Source organism: Ips typographus, linkage group LG2 (assembly GCF_016097725.1).
Source record: "Ips typographus isolate SLU linkage group LG2, UJ_Ityp_2.0, whole genome shotgun sequence".
Classification (NCBI taxonomy): Eukaryota; Metazoa; Arthropoda; class Insecta; order Coleoptera; family Curculionidae; genus Ips; species Ips typographus.
The window spans coordinates 820,062-840,573 of NC_138423.1; the positions used below are offsets into that span (position 1 = coordinate 820,062).

At 34.5% G+C, this 20,512-nt stretch overlaps 2 protein-coding genes across 4 annotated transcripts in view; one reads left to right on the forward strand and one right to left on the reverse strand.

Annotated features, from left to right (window-relative positions):
* On the reverse strand, positions 1 to 9,065 carry Sras (Ras converting CAAX endopeptidase Sras). Its single transcript, XM_081972196.1, has 6 exons — positions 8,930 to 9,065; positions 5,305 to 5,410; positions 5,107 to 5,245; positions 4,110 to 4,277; positions 1,030 to 1,098; positions 1 to 981 (listed from the first exon to the last, which is right to left on the reverse strand). Exons 1-6 carry the CDS (start codon positions 9,040 to 9,042, stop codon positions 713 to 715), a joined length of 864 nt encoding a protein of 287 aa, XP_081828322.1. The 5' UTR covers positions 9,043 to 9,065; the 3' UTR covers positions 1 to 712.
* Positions 8,810 to 20,512, forward strand: part of FBXO11 (F-box protein 11) — a 31,348-nt gene continuing 19,645 nt past the window's right edge. The window contains exons 1-9 of one of the 3 annotated variants that reach the window (XM_081972155.1): positions 8,810 to 8,967; positions 9,194 to 9,337; positions 12,209 to 12,580; positions 12,647 to 12,797; positions 12,937 to 13,147; positions 18,201 to 18,414; positions 18,480 to 18,704; positions 19,489 to 19,733; positions 19,885 to 20,130. In XM_081972155.1, the coding sequence (XP_081828281.1) occupies positions 9,238 to 9,337; positions 12,209 to 12,580; positions 12,647 to 12,797; positions 12,937 to 13,147; positions 18,201 to 18,414; positions 18,480 to 18,704; positions 19,489 to 19,733; positions 19,885 to 20,130 (1,764 nt within the window). In that variant the 5' untranslated portion in view covers positions 8,810 to 8,967; positions 9,194 to 9,237. Of the gene's footprint in view, positions 8,968 to 9,046; positions 9,338 to 12,208; positions 12,581 to 12,646; positions 12,798 to 12,936; positions 13,148 to 18,200; positions 18,415 to 18,479; positions 18,705 to 19,488; positions 19,734 to 19,884; positions 20,131 to 20,512 lie in introns of those variants that run through there. The other 2 variants (XM_081972156.1, XM_081972157.1) reach the window with 2 other exon arrangements.

Genomic DNA, 20,512 nt, shown 5'->3' on the forward strand with positions numbered 1-20,512 from the left:
TACAATACAAACACTTTATTAAAATGGCTTTGCTTTCTAGGTACATTAAAAAAATGTTACAATTTTATTCACAAAATCAGTAGAATTTTGTTTTTTTAAGTTGACTGAGAAATCCACAGTTGACTTGAGATTTTATGAAAAAGCAGAGGGGTGTATCTCCTTTCTAAATATGTTCAATAGAGTAGAGGTTGTTTAATGTCAAAAACCATAACAGTTTTGTTAAAATACTTAAAGCGGTTTTGAAGCAAAATTATCTATCAAACTTTAACACTTACTTCAGTAACAAATGGTGTTTCGACTATATTTTCCTATGCCCACTTAACCCTGACTAACCTTCTGGTATATCAAAGAAGCAGCTCTCTGTGACCTTTTCCAAATTCATTCCATCAGGTAATATTAAAGTTTCTGTTAAACAGTACGACCATATCACTGTTCAGAAGGATTATTTTAATGTTACAGAGACTCTTGTAGATCTTAAATGAATAAACCCTCTGGTCGAATATAAATATAAAACGCATTATACAATATAAATCAGTTAAAACATAATTATAATCCAGTGTTGCAATGTGTATAACAATTTTCGTATAAATATAATTTATACACTATTCATACGATCATTATCTATACATCATCTTAGTCTGTAATGGCACTTTCTTTAAAGGATTTATTGAGCAAATTGGTGATACCGTCTAAATTATCCATTATACCACCATCAAACAGAATACCAGGTGGGTTTGTTGTAATACCAACTAGGCTCCGTCAGGGGCTTTAGTAAAAAGCACCAGGCAACAAAACCCAACACAAACAAACTGCATATAACAGCTTTCTTAGTTTTCTTGTAGCCCGCCACTTCCACTATGTCCGGGAATCCCATATGGTTACAAAACGCGTGCACTATAAATATCGATATAAAATGTCCGGTTCTGTAGAACAGGTAAGCTGAATACGCTCCAAATATGGTGGTGTAGGCGAACTGAAAACCTGTAGACAAACCGTTAATCTGCTTGCAAAATTGTTTCGCAGACTTACATGAGATTTTCAAAGCCGTGCTAAAATCCATACCAAATTTTATTCGCTCCTTTATGTGATGAAAATGAGCTAAAATTTCAATATAATTATTTTAGAATGTATAAGTACAGGTGAGACAGAGTTATTAATTCAACTATTGCTAGATACACATTGTGTCCATAGATGATGTCTATTGGGAAAACCGATAGAGATAAGATTGGTTAAATAGAAAAAAATCGTTACGTGATATTCTAATTAAAATTCCATCTTTGCAGCTTTCATTTTGTAGTAGAAACCGTTCCGGAACATTTATAATACTCCGTATTATGAGACTATATGTCCTCCCTTCTGGACAACACATTCCCGGTATAAATGCTTCAATGTTTCGGTAGCGTGACATTTCTACTATACAAGGTGGTCAAATAACAATTTCAAGGGCTAGAAATTGGTATATTGAACCACCCTGTAACTGTCAACATAACAGAGTTATGGGCTGTCAAAGTGGAAACTGTCAAATTTAAACTTTACAGCAAACAACCCAGTTTTAACGGTAAATAACTCAGTTATTCGACGTTTTAGGTAAAAACGCTGTACAAAGTGGTCAAACGAGAATTTCAAGGGCTACAAATTGGTCAAAATAACTGAGTTATTGACATTGATACAATGGAGTAGTTTACAGGGTGATTCAATGAATTTTTACCATTCTCCTAACTTGTTTAATTTTCATTTTATCAAAAAATTACCAAATACGAATCTTGTAGATATTTGCGTCTACTTTTTTCCTAGATAATCCATCAGCATACAGGATGTCCCAAATTTGAGCAACAAACCAAACTTATAATTTCTCAAATGGGATGACCAATTTTTTATTCCATTTTTGGAATCTACGTCAAATTCTAGGCCTACTTGATGTAAAATGTTTGTATCGATATTCAATTGTTTTTGCTCTAGCAGCCTTACTTTGACCACCCCCCTCGAAAGCAGAAAATCCCAATTTGAGCGAAATTTTGGTGCACTTTTCCAGAAAATCGTCTATAACTCGCTTATTGGAAACACCCTGTATAAAACCACCGTATAAGAAAAGAAAGCTAATAAACGGGGCTACGACGTGACGTTGAGTAGGCACGGCTAAGTTGCCCCGTTTAGTCGCTAGAGGGCGTCAAAGTTGACTCTCGTTTTTTGCAGTTTTTGCTCAATATCTCAGGAACGTTTCAGGTTAGAGGTCTGAAATTTACCACAAGTACACCTCGATGGGATGTAACTTTTATTTTCTTTACACCTTTTCCGTACCATGCACCGTTTGAAAAATTAAAAACTAAAATTGTCAAGAAATTTCAACTGTGATCTTTCTGATTTTTTCAGAAAATTTGTTATTTTGAAAATTAACCTAAACTGCCTACATACCTTCAGGTTAATAGTACAAAAATTACGTAAAGTGTCAATTGTAGAAATGTCATTTTGCAAGGGTGCCTCGCCCTAAAAAGTGTCAAAATTGACATAATGTCAAGGTCATCTCCGAAACGGTGCCAGTTAGAGCAAAATGGACGTCAGATTTGTGTTCCTTAGGATGAAATTAGTTAAAAAAGTCACTTTGATTGAGCAAAATCCAAAACAGTCGCCGTTAGTATAGTAGGCCCAAAAAATAGATTAAATTTCCGTGCACTTTGCCATAAAATCGTCCATAACTCGCTTATTTAAAACACTCTGTATAAAACCACCGTATAACAAAAGAAAGCTAATGAACGGAGCTACGACGTGACGTTGAGTAGGCACGGCTAAGTTGTCCCGTTTAGTCGCTAGAGGGCGTCAAAGATGACTCTCGTTTTTTGCAGTTTTTGCTCAATATCTCAGGAACGTTTCAGGTTAGAGGTCTGAAATTTACCACAAGTACACCTCGATGGGATGTAACTTTTACCTTCTTTACACTTTTTTCGTACCATGCACCGTTTGACCTTGAAAAATTAAAAACTAGAATTGTCAAGAAATTTCAACTGTGATACCTTCTGATTTTTTCAGAAAATTTGTTATTTTGAAAATTAACCTAAACTGCCTAAATACCTTCAGGTTAATAGTACAAAACTGACGTAAAGTGTCATTTGTCAAAATGTCATTTTGCAAGAGTGCCACGCCCTAAAAAGTGTCAAAATTGACATAATTTCAAGGTCATCTCCGAAACGGTACCAGGTACAGCAAAATGGACGTCAGATTTGTGTTCCTTAGGATGAAATTAGTTAAAAAAGTCACTGATTGAGCAAAATCCAAAACGGTCGCCGTTAGTATAGTAGGCCCAAAAAATCCCTAATTTAGATTAAATTTCCGTGCACTTTTGCATAAAATCGTCCATAACTCGCTTATTTAAAACACTCTGTATAAAACCACCGTATAACAAAAGAAACCTAATGAACGGGGCTATCACGTGACGTTGAGTAGGCACGGCTAAGTTCCCCGCTTAGTCGCTAGAGGGCGTCAAAGTTGACTCTCGTTTTTTGCTCTTTTTATTTCTGCTTCTATAAAGTTTTTCGGTACCATCCACCGTTTGATCTTGAATAGAATTATTATTCTCATTATTGAAAGCTTCCGCTTCTCGCAATAATATCTCCCGAATACTTTCTGCACTAAGGTCGAGCTCCATAGCTAGTTTGTCCTTAAGTGTCCAATGGTGTTAGGTCGGGAGTATTTGCTGGCCAGCTTGTATTTCCAAATGGGTTATAATGTTAAACTAAGTGTCAACTTTGACATTCCCCTAATTTTGCCGGTGTGTTAAAATCGTAATTATTTTGAAAAGTGTTGATGTTAGGTATACAACATTAAATATGGAAAATATTGCAAATAATAGTCGGAATCAGAATATCAAATACTATGCTAGGGTATTCATTTAAAAAAACATAACTTTGTGTCATATATAGCTTTTTTCTGATCCACCCGGTATGGACGGTTTAATTTGTTTTTCTAATTTTAAGTAGGAAACAAGTTTCACATCAAATTCTCAATCTGTAGCTCTTATGGTTGACATCTCAGTGGAACACACTGTATACTAAATTAAGGTTGATTTAAACGTATACGCCTCTTTAGCCCTGTCTACACCCAATAAAAAAACTTACCTACTCCAAAAAGTAAAGGGTTTATTAATACAGCCGTCAAAGGTGGGAAACTCTGCAGCAGTAACGGTAACATGCAGCTCCGATATGTGAATTCCTCAGAAAATGGTGCAACAATGTGATTTCTTATCCAAATCAGATTGGTTATCATTGACTGCCAATATGATTGTTCTAAAACATCGATTTGTTATTATTATTAAATAAAAAAGACTTCAACTGTGTTAAAAATACACACGTCACATTACATAGTCATTTTGTTTTATTAGACAAAGCTCGAATAATTATTCCCAGCTATTCTCAGCTTGACGGTTTAAATAAATCTACAGGATGTCCCTGAATTGGTCTAACAAACTGTAAGGAGAGATATATAGTACTTCCAAAAATATGAGAAAAAGTGTCTATAAACATATAACACAACTGTCTTAAATGCCCCATTTTTGGAAAGCAGGGTGTTAAAATTTAAAAAATAATATCTCTCTATACCACTGAGAACTCCTAGAAAATGCAGTTTTTTAGTGTAAATCGATTGATTTTGCATTAAGCAGTGGCGGAGATTCTGCCACCCAAAAAATGGGTCTTTTTTTCCTAAATCCTTAGTTTTCCTACATTAAAAATGACAATTTATAACAAAAAACATACAACTTAAGGGAGAACCTTCAAATAAATTGGAAACATTTACGTCATAAGAAAAGTTGCTGCATTCTGAACACAAAAAAGTACTTTTTTCATATTTTTTTACAGTAAATTAAGTTCTTCTTCTGAAGCTAAGTACAAAATTGCACTTTTTACCAACATCACATTTTTCCAATTTTTTAATTTCGTTCAAACGCCATTGAGAAGAACATGAAAAATACTACAAAATCAGATAAACTTCGGTTCTCTGGCTCTTCGCCAATATAAATCAATATGACATTTAGTCACCGACATATACGTTTTTTTGCGTGTGACTGTGACGCAATAGGTAAGCCTTAATTTTTTTGGAGCAGAGTGTATATTTTACCGGTATATAGCTTGGATATGCCACTGTATAATTCCATGGAAATGGGTCCTAAAAACAGAACCATGGTAAGAAATAACGGCATAACGAATGCTTGCAACAGCCCCTTGGTTCTAAAACCCAAAACATGCCAGAACGACACCTAGAAAATAATTAATTAAATTAGACTTATTTTACTATTGTTAGAAAGGGAAAACCAACCTCATTGAGTAGTGTTTTGCTAAATCCTACGTACAGGAAACATGGTGAAATAAACAGCATAAAAAATACGCTAATAAACCTCTTTTTTATGGTAGAGGGATGGTCCCTAAAAATAATAAAAACTCGTGGTTAATTTGAAAAAATTGAGTGTTTTGGATTGGGCAGTTTAGTGCAAATTTAGTGTATTAGACATTATACACTAGCTGTGCCCTAAACTTGCCAACCAAAAACACCGTTAAACATACACATCAGTAGAGTCCGGATTAAAAAGCACTAAAATAGTGAAAAAAAGCGCTTAAAAAGCAAAATTATTTTCCTCAAAAAAGCATAAAAAAGAACTCGTTCAGAAAATTGTATTTAAAAAATTGTGTACAGAGTGAGCAAAAATAATGACTCACTAACAATTTCGTGCACACCCTGTATTGAAGTCCCGACGTTACGTAGTTTGCTTTAGTGGTTCATTAGGAACAATTTCGCACTCTTGTAGTTTTTTTGTAAATCTAACCGTTTTCGAGATTTTTTCCAAAAACTACTTTGATGCACTTTTTACTGAAAATCATCACTCAAAAGAATCGTCTTGAACTGCTCTTTTCAGTAGTGAAGGTAACCCTATGATTTTTTTTTGAAAATTGTCTTTAACTGCCTTAGTTAGTTTAGGTTAATGGTAGTAATGTGACCTAAAGTGTCACTTGTCAAAATATAATTTTTTTAAGGGTGCCATGTCTTGACAACTGTCAAAAATGTCTTAACTTCAAAGTTAGTGACAAAATGGCAGCGGTTACAGCAAAACGGACACCAGATTCGTATTCTCCAGGCTATAATTAGTTGAAATGATCATCTTGTCACGTTTAAATCCAATATGTATATTAGATTAAACCTTTTTTAGACTACTTTAGGAGTATAATTGTTTTTTAAGAAGTATAATAATTATTTTTGTACCAAAATTGAGGTTAGCCAAACTTTACAAGCGTTTGTTAACAAATTGGGAACATCCAGCAGGAAATCCTTATTTCCTATTATTTGTCGGCCTACTCATTCTCTTAATAGTATGTACGTATATTTTTAGATAAAATAAAACCGAATGTCGGGTGTACACAGCGTTTAAAAATAAAAGTGTTATTGGAATAAGTACCGTTACACACACATGTTATTGTTACACTGTTGTTATACTGTAAAAAGAGTGTTTTCGCATTGCTTTTCTGTTAGTTAGGCCAGTTTTTCACAAATTTTTACTTCTATTCCCATAAATTCATTTTTTGTTTCACCCAAAATACCCAAACTAATAACAAAACAGAAATTTTGCACTAAATTCTGAAATATGGAGTAAAGTCTCTTGGAATTGATGGCTGCAATAATTGCAACACTATTGAACATTATAGGGTGTTCAAAAAACAAAAAGAAAAAAGAGTGGAATTTGAGATTAACACTGTCAATTTCGATATTTTTCTACTTCTAAGTGTAGTATGTACTAACCTGTAGTAAACCTAGTTCACTGGGTGCAGAAAGTCATTCTAAACATTTTTGGTCTATGCAAAATGTCCGTAATCCTAACTGTTCCCGAGATATTCTGCTCTTTTAACTTTTTTTTTGAAAATTGCAACAAAATTATCTCCGTATCTCAGCAACTGCGTAAAAGCCTCAAAAACTTAGTTTTAAATTGCTCTTTCGTGTGCAAACCGAAATACGATTGATACAGTGTGTTCAAAAAACAAAACGTAAAAGAGTTAAAATGTTAAAATGTCAAATCTACAAGACTTCGAACTACAAGAGCAAATAATTCATACAAATGACACTTTCCAGCTCTATGGGCTGGATTTTGACTGATACGCTTTATGTGGCAGCTGTCAAACCACTCTGTCTTGGATAGGAGAATACTTCAGAACTGTCAAATCTTAAACCGTAAACCTCTGAAGTGCATTTCTGTGTCAAAGTGGTAACAAAACATTCATACAAATTACACTTTATAGCCCACGTTCTAATGGATGCAGTCAGGGATGGAAAATTTTCCCTGATACTGAAAGTAGGTTTTCCTGAAAGGTACATAACTGTCAAACTTGTCAAACATGTCACGCATATTCTCTAATGAGAAAACTCAAAACATTTAAATTTGTTATTAAAAGAACGGTAAACTTTAACTCAACTACTTAAAAAACCTTTAATTTTCCGGAAATTTTACATCCCTGGATGCAGTATATGTGACAGCTGTCCAACTGCATTCTGAATTGACAACCGTATCACAACTGTCAAAAATTCCATTATAAACACAGAAAGTAGCTCAAGTTGGATTTTGTGCAGCATTACTACTCTCATACATTCAGTGTTAGATTTATAAAAGTTAATATTAAAATAATTGCACAGAATTTGACAGTTTTCATTTTAATGTTATTTTGACAGTTACAACCTGATTCAATATACCAATTTGTAACCATTGAAACCCACTTTTGACCACCCACTGTCTAGAGTAAATGTCAAATAACCGAGTTATTTAAATGAATCAAAAAATTACTCAGCAACTATACTGTTATATTGCAATTAAATTAATTAAACCACTAACCTGGATATTATTTGGTAATTTGATTGAAAGAACGCATTTACTTTTGACAGATGACAATGAAATCCTAGATAGATGTCTGACAACGTGACAACACTGTCACGAAGTTTTCGCCTACTAGTTTTTTTATTAGGTTTTCTGTTTTTGTCTTGCTCATGCAATTAGGTATTAATGTTTCTCTGTCAGTTACACGGTTTTCCTATATGGTCGATTTTTCGTTTACCACTCCATGGAATCAGAAGAAAAATATAAAGTAATCAGAATATACAGGGTGTTTTTTATGATTTTTTATTGCCACTGGACTGGTCAAAACTCTACTACACGGTCATACGGATACTAAAGAATTAAATAAGAATATATTATAAATATCCGTTAGATAATGTAAATTATACGAAAAGGGAAAAACGTTATGTAAAACTCGAATGGGGAAAAGTCCCGTTTCTCCTTTCTTGCGGCTTTTTAATATTAAAATATTCGAATTTTTCCATACCGCTCCCTCTGTTCCCACGGGTTTGCTTCGCTAGCGGCGTTGTTGCCGTACTGCCTCAAATATAATTTATCGCTTAGACTTTTGTTATACCATTTTGTATAGTACTGCAGAATTAAGTTGGGTTGTTAAGTAACCTAAAAAATATTCTTTGATAATACTGTTTAATAGACTTCGTATCGAAATCAGCGATTTCCCAAGAACTTTAGAAGGGGATAAGTGGCAACATTAAAAGCACCATTGCCAAGTCTTCTCATCATAATCAAATGTGGGTGGTACAAGCACTACAAACATTTCCGCCAAACGAATTACGATTAAGTTGAATGTTAAGTTAAAGCTAATTAGGATATTGTTTTAAGTTTTTCTTTCAATATCCTGACGAATTAGGTTAATTTGGGAACTTGGGTTTTGTTGTTTTTATTTGAATGCCGAATGGGGAGTAAAGTTTGGCAACATTGCAATACCACCGTGGTGCAGACGGTCAGGACAGGGGGGGGCGAGAGGCAGATACAGTAAGTTTTTGTGAAGAGCGTGAGTGCGTTTTTCAGGTGTAATCTAGTAAATTGGTTAAAAATTTCCAAACTTACCTATGGTGCGGTGTATTCCAGACGTGCAAGCTCGCTAAGTAAGTCACAGATAATAAAAAGCAAATTCCCAAGGAAATAAAACAATTGAAAATCGCCTTGAAATCGTTGTCCATTTTGACATTTGTCGGTCCACGTGACTGAACGATCAAACGTCGGTTGGTCAGCGCCGTCGCCTTGCGCAGTTTACGTCGTCTCGTCTGGGCCGAGAAATCTGCTGTGTTGAAAATGGCTGCCTGTCTGAGTGTTGGTGTTTTCTTTGTTTAGAAGTTGGAAAAATTGAGAAAAACTGCCCGAACCAGCGGGGAAACATGCCCAGCGCTTCGTTTACGGCCTCCAGGTCGTACGTGCGTCGTTCCCGCAGGAAAACTGGCGCTAACAGGATACCTACGCCTTCCAGAACCACAAATGGTGAGTACGTTCCGCAAGACGTCTAATTTCAATATTGAGCCCGACCCCGATTTTTTACCTTGAATTGCACGAAATCCGTTCTGCGGGCCCCTGGGCTATTCCGCGAAACGATCGAATGATTTTGCGGAAGCCCCAAATCGCCCTGATTTCATCGATTTCGGTTTTTTTTGTGGGTGTTGTGCCACAAAGGACCTGCCTAGTTTATTTGCCAAAAGTGGACATGTCAGTGAAGGATTTTATAAATAAACTTTCTTTTTTACTGCTATTATAGTTTTAGCTGTATGTACTGTCTGTCCCAGTTGATTCAATGTTTTTAAGTTCTGAGCTAGTACAACCAAAAGGTTAACCTATGACTTCAGTCTATTCTCACAGAAATAAGGTCTTTGTTCACTTCCCATGCTTTTGGTTACTACAAAAGTCCTGTTACCTAATAGTTTTGCTATACACTTCCTGCAAATACTGTATATTTCAATTTCGGTTACCCATATGAATATAAAATTAAAATTTAAAGGTCACAGGAAATACTCTGTTACTCCTGGTTCATTTCACATCATAATTATTCAATTCAAAGTTTACATAGTGTAATAGTAAAAGAAATCACAATTTTCCACTATTTGAAACAAGGACATACAGTCACACTAAATATCCAGTTGAAGGTTTTTAGTTTATTTACATAATAATAGTCCAAAACCATACAACAATAATTCTAAAGTCAATGAAGATGTATGTAAGTACCTATTTATTTAATCTCTATTTTAGAAATGGTATGTTTTCCTAAAACCTACTCTAAATAACAACAACTAACAAAAATTGTAATAAGTGCACAGCAAAATTTGTACACAAATTTACTTAAAATTCAGTCAATGGAGTTACAAGAAAATACACACATTTGTGATTTTTTGAGCAAAACTCTTTAAGAAAAGAAGAAAAGCATCAATTTCTTTCTAATTAACTTATCTTAATTAAAATAATAGTTGTACTTTTAAAGTTGTGAAGTTGGTATTGATTATGTCGGTTACTGACCTGAAAACTGTCAGACTACTCTGTTTTAGCACAGTGATTAAGTTAATCTATTTGACCTGTCAAATTTTGCAGACAAAAAGAGGGTAACAGGAGAAAAAACAATTCTCAAATTAATTGACCATTTTATACTTCTTGACATAAACAAAACTTGAGTTTGGTAGCATGATATTTCTAGTGGTTTTGTTTTTTTGTTTGAACACAGGTTTTATATTCAACTGCCTCAAATTTGCAATTAAATTGCTTCATATTTTACAAGATTGCCTCACAACAGCCTAATACTGCTTTGTAATGTCTTGTGTACCTTAATTCTTTTGGTATTTCAATTCAAAGTTTGGTTTTTCCATGTTATAGTGTCTATTTGCCTACATGTTCTATTTGTGACTATTTTGAATCCTATTTTGCAAACTTTGTAATATATTGAAGTTCAAAAAATGATTTTTCCCTTAACATATCAAATTTGTAAATTCATGAAAAAACTAACAATTATTCATATAAAATCAAAATAAGAGCAATAGACGACTATTGCAAACCAAATCTCTTGGTCACTTGGTTGGTCAATAAAGAAAGAAGACCAAATGTGTCTTAAGTTCACTGTTTTATTTTATTTTTTATTTGAGAGATTATTTTATGAATGTTTTTTAATTACTTACTCATTTAAATTTTCCACTTTTGTAAAAATTTTTTTTCCAAAAGTGGACCTTAACCCTGTGAAGGTATTGCTAGCAAAGTGACATCACTGTGTTCAAAGTCACAAAGTTCAAGTAGAACACACTGTATATGTTTAGATCAATGAATTGTGTACACTCAGTGACCCAAAAAGTGCTGTATTAAAACTGTCCTATTTTTGAGATCAAAATGCAGCTCATTACAGTTTTATGAAGGAGTTTCCAGAAAAGTGAGGTAACTGGGTTCAAAGTGTGAAAAGTCAATAATTTCAAATTTGACACCCTGTATAGTTTTGGATCAGTGAATGAGTGAATGAACACACTCAGGGCTACACAGTGTTCAAAAAAAAAATACTACAGAAAAACTGTCCTTCCTGAGGTATGAAATTGCTTGCAAAGGGATGTCACTGCGTTTAAAGTGCCAAAAGTCAAGAATTTCAAATTGGAGAGTGCACACACTAAACTTGAAGCTTCACAGTGACCCAAAAAGGGTCCAGTTTTCGAAATATTTGAGGCAAAGTTGGCCTAAGTTCTGTAAAGGAATTTTCAGAAAAGTGATGTGACTAAGAATTTCAAATAAGACACCCCTGTCTTTGTGTGTTTTTCAATTAGTGGGTTGGACACGTTTGGATACACAGTGACCCAATAATTGTTATAGAGTAAGTGTCCCTTTTTCGAGATATTTTAGGTCAAAGTTGTCCTTAGCTCCATGTAATCATTTCCATAAAAGTGAGGTCACAAAGTGTCAAAAGTCCAGAATTTCAATTAGGACACCCTGTACCACTGCAGTTGACACTATTTAAAATGTTATTTTTTTTACTAATTTTTACCAGATATCTTTTGTAACAGATAAATATCACTCATGTCCTTCAAACCTTCTCTCAATTTGTCCTTAAAAACTACTTGAGAATGTTGGAATAAGTAAAAGTGGAAAAATTGTGCAGACAGTTTAAATTCAGCACAGAATTTTCAGTTAGTTATGAGTTACACAGTTTTTTGGATGACTATGGAGAGTAAATTACAATCTGACATAAACTTGGTTTTTTTTGTTAGTTTTACGAGTCCTATAAATCCACAGTTTCTTAGAAAACCTTCCATTAATTAGAAATGCTGATAAGCTTAAAGAAACATTTAAGACTGTTTTCTGAGAATTAAAAAAATACCTATTTACTTGTTTTAACAGAACCCTGTGAATCAACATGCCCCGTCCAACCTAATCAAAACGCTCCAGCACCCTCAATACCAGGAGGTTCCTCACCTCCAGCGCCAGCTACGACCACACCTCCTCAAGGTGGAGGTGGAACAGGAGCGCCACCCTTAGGCGGTCCTTTGGCGGCTCATCAGTCTCCTTATGACTTGCGACGGAAATCTCCTCAGCACCACGGAGGCGCTGATGGAGCGGGAGTACCAGGCCCTAGTACTAGCGCCGCTACGGCAGGCGGGGCCCCAGCTAGCCCATCGTGTTCTAGCGGAGGCGCCAGCGGCAGCGGTTATAGCTCAGCTATGTTACCGGCTCGAAAGCGGCCTAGGAGAACTTGTTCTGCATCTTATGAGAGTACGTTTCTACTTTGTTTTGCTATCAACAAATTTGCACTGACGAGATAATATTATTTTTGTGCAGCATGTACAAATACGGCTGCCCATTACCTTCAGTATGAGTTACCGGACGAAGTATTGCTCACGATATTTAATTATCTCTTGGAACAGGATTTGTGCCGTGTCAGCCAAGTTTGCAAGAGATTCAGTGTTATCGCTAATGACACAGAGTTATGGTAAGTTTTATTAATCCTTCACTGCTAATCTAAGGCAAAATATTTAACAAGTTTTTACGTTACTTTTTAAAGAAGAACCAAAAATACAGTTGTAAAATTTACCAGAAAATTAACACTGTATAAACTTTTTTTTGTGCAGGAAACGACTGTATCAAAGCGTTTACGAATACGATTTGCCTCTATTCAATCCGGCTCCGTGCCGATTCGAATTTGTCAGTCCGGAAGAATCTGAACTGGCAAATCCCTGGAAGGAATCCTTCAGGCAGTTGTATCGTGGTATTCATGTTCGTCCCGGTTATCAAGAATTGCGATTTCGAGGCCGGAATTTAGTGTATTTCAATACAGTTCAGGTAAGTTTTCAGAAATTGATTTAAACATTATTCAATTCTATTTCGTATATTGGGAAGGTAGTTTGTACTAAAACGTAGGTTCTGTGTGAAAGTTTAGATTAGTAAAATTGGTTATTTACTGAAATTAGAAGTAGAAATTGTGTAATTTTGTTTTTATTAGTTACTGGTAAATTATCAGTAAAGTAAAAAATTACTTTACCAAGAAGATTTGTCTGATGTTCTGGCAGTTCAAAATTTGTCACCGCTTTTCTCCCTGACTGAGCCAAATTTTAAAGTGTTTTTTATGTTATTGAACAGGAAATTTAATAAAGATACCAAATTTGTGCTTAAAAGAGTAATTTTCTTACTCCAAATGGGTTTTACAGGCAAATTGTCACTGACTGTCCTTTCAAACTGTGTTTCTGGCAGTTTAAACTTTGGCATCGCTTTTCTCCCTGACTAAACCAAGTTTTGAAGTGTTTTTCATGATATTGGATAGGAAATTTAATGAGGATTCCAAAAATGTGCTTAAAACAGTTGTTTTTTTACTCCAAGTGGGTTTTACCGGTGATTTTGTCTCTGACTGTCTTCAAACTGTGTTTTTGTATGTTCAAACTTTGACACCGCTTTTCTTCCTGACTGAGCCAAATTTTAGAGTGTTTTTCATGTTACTGGACCGAAAATTTAATACAAATCCCAAAAATGTGCTTAAAAGAGTAATTTTCTTACTCCAAGTGGGTTTTACAGGCAAATTGTCACTGACTGTCTTTTCAAACTGTGTTTCTGGCAGTTTAAGCTTTGGCACCGCTTTTCTCCCTGAATAAACCAAGTTTTGAAGTGTTTTTCATGTTATTGGATAGGAAATTTAATGAGGATTCCAAAAATGTGCTTAAAACAGTTGTTTTTTCATTCCAAGTGGGTTTTACCGGTGATTTTGTCTCTGAACTGTCTTCAAACTGTGTTTTTGTATGTTCAAACTTTGACACCGCTTTTCTTCCTGACTGAGCCAAATTTTAAAGTGTTTTTTATGTTATTGAACAGGAAATTTAATAAAGATACCAAATTTTTGCTTAAAGAGTAATTTTCTTACTCCAAGTGTGTTTTACAGGCAAATTGTCACTGACTGTCCTTTCAAACTGTGTTTCTGGCAGTTTAAACTTTGGCATCGCTTTTCTCCCTGACTAAACCAAGTTTTGAAGTGTTTTTCATGATATTGGATAGGAAATTTAATGAGGATTCCAAAAATGTGCTTAAAACAGTTGTTTTTTCACTCCAAGTGGGTTTTACCGGTGATTTTGTCTCTGACTCTCTTCAAACTGTGTTTTTGTATGTTCAAACTTTGACACCGCTTTTCTCCCTGACTGAGCCAAATTTTAAAGTGTTTTTTATGTTATTGAACAGGAAATTTAATAAAGATACCAAAAATGTGCTAAAAAGAGTAATTTTTTTACTCCAAGTGGGTTTTACAGGCAAATTGTCACTGACTGTCTTTTCAAACTGTGTTTCTGGCAGTTTAAACTTTGGCACCGCTTTTCTCCCTGAATAAACCAAGTTTTGAAGTGTTTTTCATGTTATTTGATAGAAAATTTAATGAGGATTCCAAAAATGTGCTCGAAACAGTCGTTTTTCCACTCCAAGTGGGTTTTACCTGTGATTTTGTCTCTGACTGCCTTCAAACTGTGTTTTTGTATGTTCAAACTTTGACACCGCTTTTCTCCCTGACTGAGCCAAATTTTGAAGTGTTTTTCCATGTTATTGAACAGGAAATTTAATAAAGATCCCAAAAATGTGCTTAAAGCTGTAATTTTCTTACTTCAAGTGGGTTTTACAGGCAAATTGTCACTGACTGTCGTTTCAAACTGTGTTTCTGGCAGTTTAAACTTTGGCACCGCTTTTCTCCCTGACTAAACCAAGTTTTGAAGTGTTTTTCATGTTATTGGATAGGAAATTTAATGAGGATTCCAAAAATGTGCTTAAAACAGTTGTTTTTTCACTCCAAGTGGGTTTTACCGGTGATTTTGTCTCTGACTGTCTTCAAACTGTGTTTTTGTATGTTCAAACTTTGACACCGCTTTTCTTCCTGACAGCCAAATTTTAGAGTGTTTTTCATGTTACTGGACCGAAAATTTAATACAAATCCCAAAAATGTGCTTAAAAGAGTAATTTTCTTACTCGAAGTGGGTTTTACAGGCAAATTGTCACTGACTGTCGTTTCAAACTATGTCTCTGGCAGTTAAAAACTTTGGCACCGCTTTTCTTTCTGACTGTATCAAATTTTGAAGTGTTTTTCATGTTATTGGATAGGGAATTTAATGAGGATTCCAATAATGTGCTTAAAATAGTCATTTTTCCACTCCAAGTGGGTTTTACCGGTGATTTTGTCTCTGACTGTCTTCAAACTGTGTTTTTGTATGTTCAAACTTTGACAGCGCTTTTCTCCCTGACTGAGGCTAATTTTAAAGTGTTTTTCATGTTATTGGACAGAAAGTTTAATACAGATTCCAAAAATGTGCTTAAAAGAGTAATTTTATTACTCCAAGTGGTTTTTACAGGCAATTTGGTTTTTGACTGTCCTTTCAAACTGTGTTTTTGTATGTTCAAACTTTGACACCGCTTTTCTTCCTGACTGAACCAAATTTTGTAGTGTTTTTCAGGTTATTGGATAGGAAATTTAATGATGATTTCAAAAATGTGATTAAAACAGTCATTTTCTCAATCCAAGTGGGTTTGACAAGCAAGTTTGTCTCTGACTGTCAAACTGTGCTCAAAAGTTGCAAAGATTTACTTAGTCAGAAACAATAATTAACAAATCAAATCAGCACTGGGACTCTGTGTGATATAAGTAGAGTAGAATTCTATTTATCGACTATATTCTAGGTGTCGGACATTCTATGCACAAAGAGCTTGAAAAGAGCATTGGAGACCTTAAGATGGTGCCAAATTCACGCGTGAATGTCCGACACCTAGAATATAGTCGATAAATAGAATTTTACTCTACTTATATCGTCCCAGTAAAATTAATGACAGCTATGACAGAAAAATGATATCTTTCAAGCAAATTTCAATTAGACCCATAAATTTCCTGGTCAAATTGGAATTCACTGGAAAAATTAGTAAATTTTCCTGTCACTGAATTTTACTTTACTTTAACGATAATTAATTGAATAGCGCATTCATTTATTAGCTTCCACACGTAAATTACAGGAAAATAACTATATAATAGTTGCTTACAGTTTTGAATTGTTTTTAGAGAACTGTTATCGCATATAGAAGATGCAAATTTCAGTTAAAATTTAACTGAATAAAAATTCCTGATTTGAGTATCAACTAAAGTCATCAATGTTATGATTGGTCAGTTTGCAAAATATCTACTTTCTACAGGGTGATTTATAAAATAATAATAATGAAAAAAATATTGTATTTAAGAATTTAATTTGGGTTTGAAGATCAAAACTGATCCAAACCATTACCAATTTCAAAAAGTTCGAAACGATCATCAAAAGCTAGGTTTTTTACTTGGAATACCCTGTATACAAAAAAACTATACTTACAGTTTTTATTTACACCATGAAGGCAGTAATCTGGAGTAGGATTTTTTTAATGAGTTTTAATAATTATTGAAAATTACTGTATATTTTTACGTATTTTAGAACTTTTTCTTTGGACTGTAGAGAGACGGATGCTAGCTAATTGACTACTGATGACTTAGGACTAAAAACGGTTTATTACTTTTTTTATGGACAAATTGAAGTACTTTTCAACCAATCCGCAACACTTTTTTTTGCGCGTGACCACCTTTTATGTGATTTTCCAGGAATTTCTCGCTGACCATTCTCTAGCATCCATGCATAGTTAGACATGACTCATAAGTACAGGTGCATTATTGGTTTGAGACATTTTTTTCTTCAAGTTAAATAAAATTGAATTTTTTTTCCTTTTTTACGATAGTATGAAACTGCGCAAATTCTAAGAAATGGTTTTTGAAATAACTGAAAAATTTTGTAAAAATAATAATTCTTCTGTTTCTTTTTGTACCTCTTAATTGCGAAACTTTTTTCCAACTTAATTTACTTTCTATCTGATAATGGTTAATGCACTTATACGTTATATAGGATACGTTATATATCTGTATAATAACTATTTTTACATTGCAAATAAGTTGCTAAATTATGGAAGGATATTATAATGTATTCTTGGAATCAGGAAAAAAACCTGTTAATGGAAAAATGTACATACTATTGATGATATTAAACCAGTACCTTTTTCAGGATGATTTAATTAATAATTCACCACAAATTGTGATTGAATAATTAATTATATTAAAAAAAGGGAATAAAAACAATATAAATACAAAACAAAAAAGAAAAATTTGTGAGTTAGAGGAGGTAAAACATATCAAAAGTGTCCGCCCGTAGCCCTTAAGCCATAGGAGAAAGTGTTTTGTGTGTCAGTGTGTTGATTACATTTGCTGCAGGTTTCACTCAGTCAGATTTTTCAATATCTTTTATAGTTTTCGAGATATTTGCTACTAAACGTCGGCATTTTGAAAAAAAAATTGTTTTACATGTAGGTTCTTTTTGCCTAGATAACTCTTCAACGACGCAAGTTTCATTTTTCGGTTTATTGCTGATATCTCTGAAACTATGCGTCCTAAACTATGTGAAAATGATGGAAAGTCAGAAATGCAATAAAACGCCATTTTGCTCAGTATTTTTGAAATCTGAGGGTTACGGCACTAAAATTTGTTGTGTAGCCAGTAAATTGACCATAAAATTCAGGGACTTTGCTGCTTTGTTTTTTGAATCAACTATTGAATGTTCTTATCTAATGGTTTCAGTTAATTTTAAACTACTTTATTGAGTTCGATTTACATCACATAACACAAGATACTACTGTTATTTCAATACTGCACCAATTTGTTTCTGACGAATAAAAGTTTGTAAAGAATAGCGTGATTGGAATGTTTATTATGAGTATAGAACTGGTTATTAATAGGTAATATCCGCGTTAACTTTTAGTCATGTTGTGATAGTTCACAACATTACTACATATACCAATTTTATTGTCATATCAGTCCGCTACAAATCGAGAATTACTTCAGGGAGCTTTGGACTATGCAGATGAACGCAGTAGTACCAACAGTACTACTGGGGCTGTGACGGGGTCCTGTAGTAGTACGCACTCATCGGACAGTGGCAGTGATCCGCAACAGGGAGCGTTGATTTTCCTGCACGCGGGTACTTACAGAGGAGAGTTTCTGGTAATAGACTCTGACATAGCTTTAATAGGTGCGTTACCGTTCGGTTTGGTGACAAACGAGTCTCGTACTGACTGTTGTCTTTTCTTTGTCAAGGAGCTGCACCTGGCAATGTTGCCGAATCGGTGATTTTAGAACGGGAGTCCGAATCTACAGTAATGTTTGTTGAGGGTGCGAAAAACGCGTATGCCGGGCATTTGACGTTGAAATTTTCGCCCGACACTACCTCTACCGTGCCCCATCATAAACACTACTGTTTAGAGGTGGGCGAAAACTGCAGTCCTACTATTGATCACTGTATTATCAGAAGCACATCTGTGGGTGAGTTTCTTAAAAATCTTCTCTTGTATTCTGAGCACTTTATGTAAATTTTTTGATTGTCCAAAATTAAGTTTCTAATTACTGCAATTTACTGAGATATAACAATATAGACACGGATTTTTAATATACAAAAGGACAACACTCTAGCACAGGTAGATGGTGCCAAAATAAGTCCCCAGTTATCTAGCTACCGAGCAGACTATTTGATCTTGTGTACTCATTACCTCAATTGCATTTTACTCGAAAACGGTACTAACGGGATCTTTTGTGGGTCACAGAACTTAAGACTGTAAGTGGCGCTCTTTAGTACACCAAAAATAGTCGACAGAATTGAATTTGGCATATTTTGAAATAATATTAATTATGTATTAGGGGGACCGTAATGTCGTTTTCTTACGCTAAATACAAGCACATACACTTTTAACTTTATTTCTACTCAGTGGTATATTCCGCATCTTTGTCATTAACCTTTTGCCATCTAGTGAGTAAAATTTCAATCCCTGATTGATAAAAATTAATTGGTTTTTCGGCAAAATATCTAGAGATGGCATTTTTGTTATCATCCAAATGAACAAATGTCTAGATGGCAAAAGGTTATAGAAAACGATGGGGAATTTATTATTGATTAAAAATAGAGACTGGCTGGAAGTGTATATGTTTGAATTCTTTCTGGTTAAACTTATTAACTAATGTAAACGTGCCTTAAATCGACTTTTACTTGTGCTAGAGCGTTGTCCAGACCTTTTAGAGACACCCTGTATATTTTTTTTCTCTTCCATCTTAGTGGGCGCAGCTGTATGTGTCAGTGGCGTGGGAGCCAATCCGGCAATAAGGCATTGCGACATTAGCGATTGCGAAAATGTCGGGCTTTACGTCACTGACTACGCGCAAGGAACTTACGAAGATAACGAGATCAGTAGGAACGCGTTGGCTGGGATCTGGGTGAAGAATTATGCCAATCCTATCATGAGAAGAAACCATATACACCATGGTAGAGACGTGGGCATATTTACGTTCGATAATGGATTGGTAAGTTCTTTCATATATCAACTGTTTATTAGAATTTTGAAATCAAGAAAATGTGTGTTATAATTTAAAAATGTTTTTGATAAAACTTCTACGAGTGGTGCGTTTTGTTGGGCAGTTAAGTAAAATGCAAATTTCTAATGGATTTTTCCAGGGATATTTTGAAGCTAACGATATTCACAACAACCGCATCGCCGGCTTTGAAGTTAAAGCAGGTGCCAACCCGACAGTCGTTCAGTGCGAAATTCATCATGGCCAAACTGGCGGCATCTACGTACACGAAAACGGTCTGGGTCAATTTATCGACAACAAAATTCACTCCAATAATTTTGCCGGCGTGTGGATAACTTCGAATAGTAATCCTACTATTAGAAGGAACGAAATCTACAACGGGCATCAGGTATGTTTCTATCTCCATTATTCGCCAAACTATTTTTCTAAGAATATATTATGGAAGTTGTAACAACACGTCTAAAATTTGCTTTGCATTTAGGTTAAGTGACAAAAAACCTGCTAAACATTGACACTGACCTTAAATATTTTTGTATTATTTTCGATTGATCGGCGTATAATACTATTTTACTATTTGCACATAGGAGTGTTTGACCCTTAAACCTATTTTTAGTAAAATGTTACTGATTTTTGATTTTATTGATGTTCTTGAAATGATTATCTTAAGTTTTTTTTACGCTTTTCATTGCTATTGTAAAAATTGGCTCATGAAACATTTCCAGTGCTTTGTTAGAAAATCAGAACTTTTTATTATTATTTTTAATCGGCTT

Bases quoted from the DNA above. Each gene is read 5' to 3' on its own strand.
- Sras (XM_081972196.1), bottom strand. From the start codon at position 9,042: ATGGACAACGATTTCAAGGCGATTTTCAATTGTTTTATTTCCTTGGGA. The intron at 5,411-8,929 runs GTAAGTTTGGAA...TATTATTTTTAG, and splicing joins TGGAATACACCGCACCATAG to GGACCATCCCTCTACCATAA. The intron at 4,278-5,106 runs GTAAAATATACA...TCGATGTTTTAG, and splicing joins CATATCCAAGCTATATACCG to AACAATCATATTGGCAGTCA.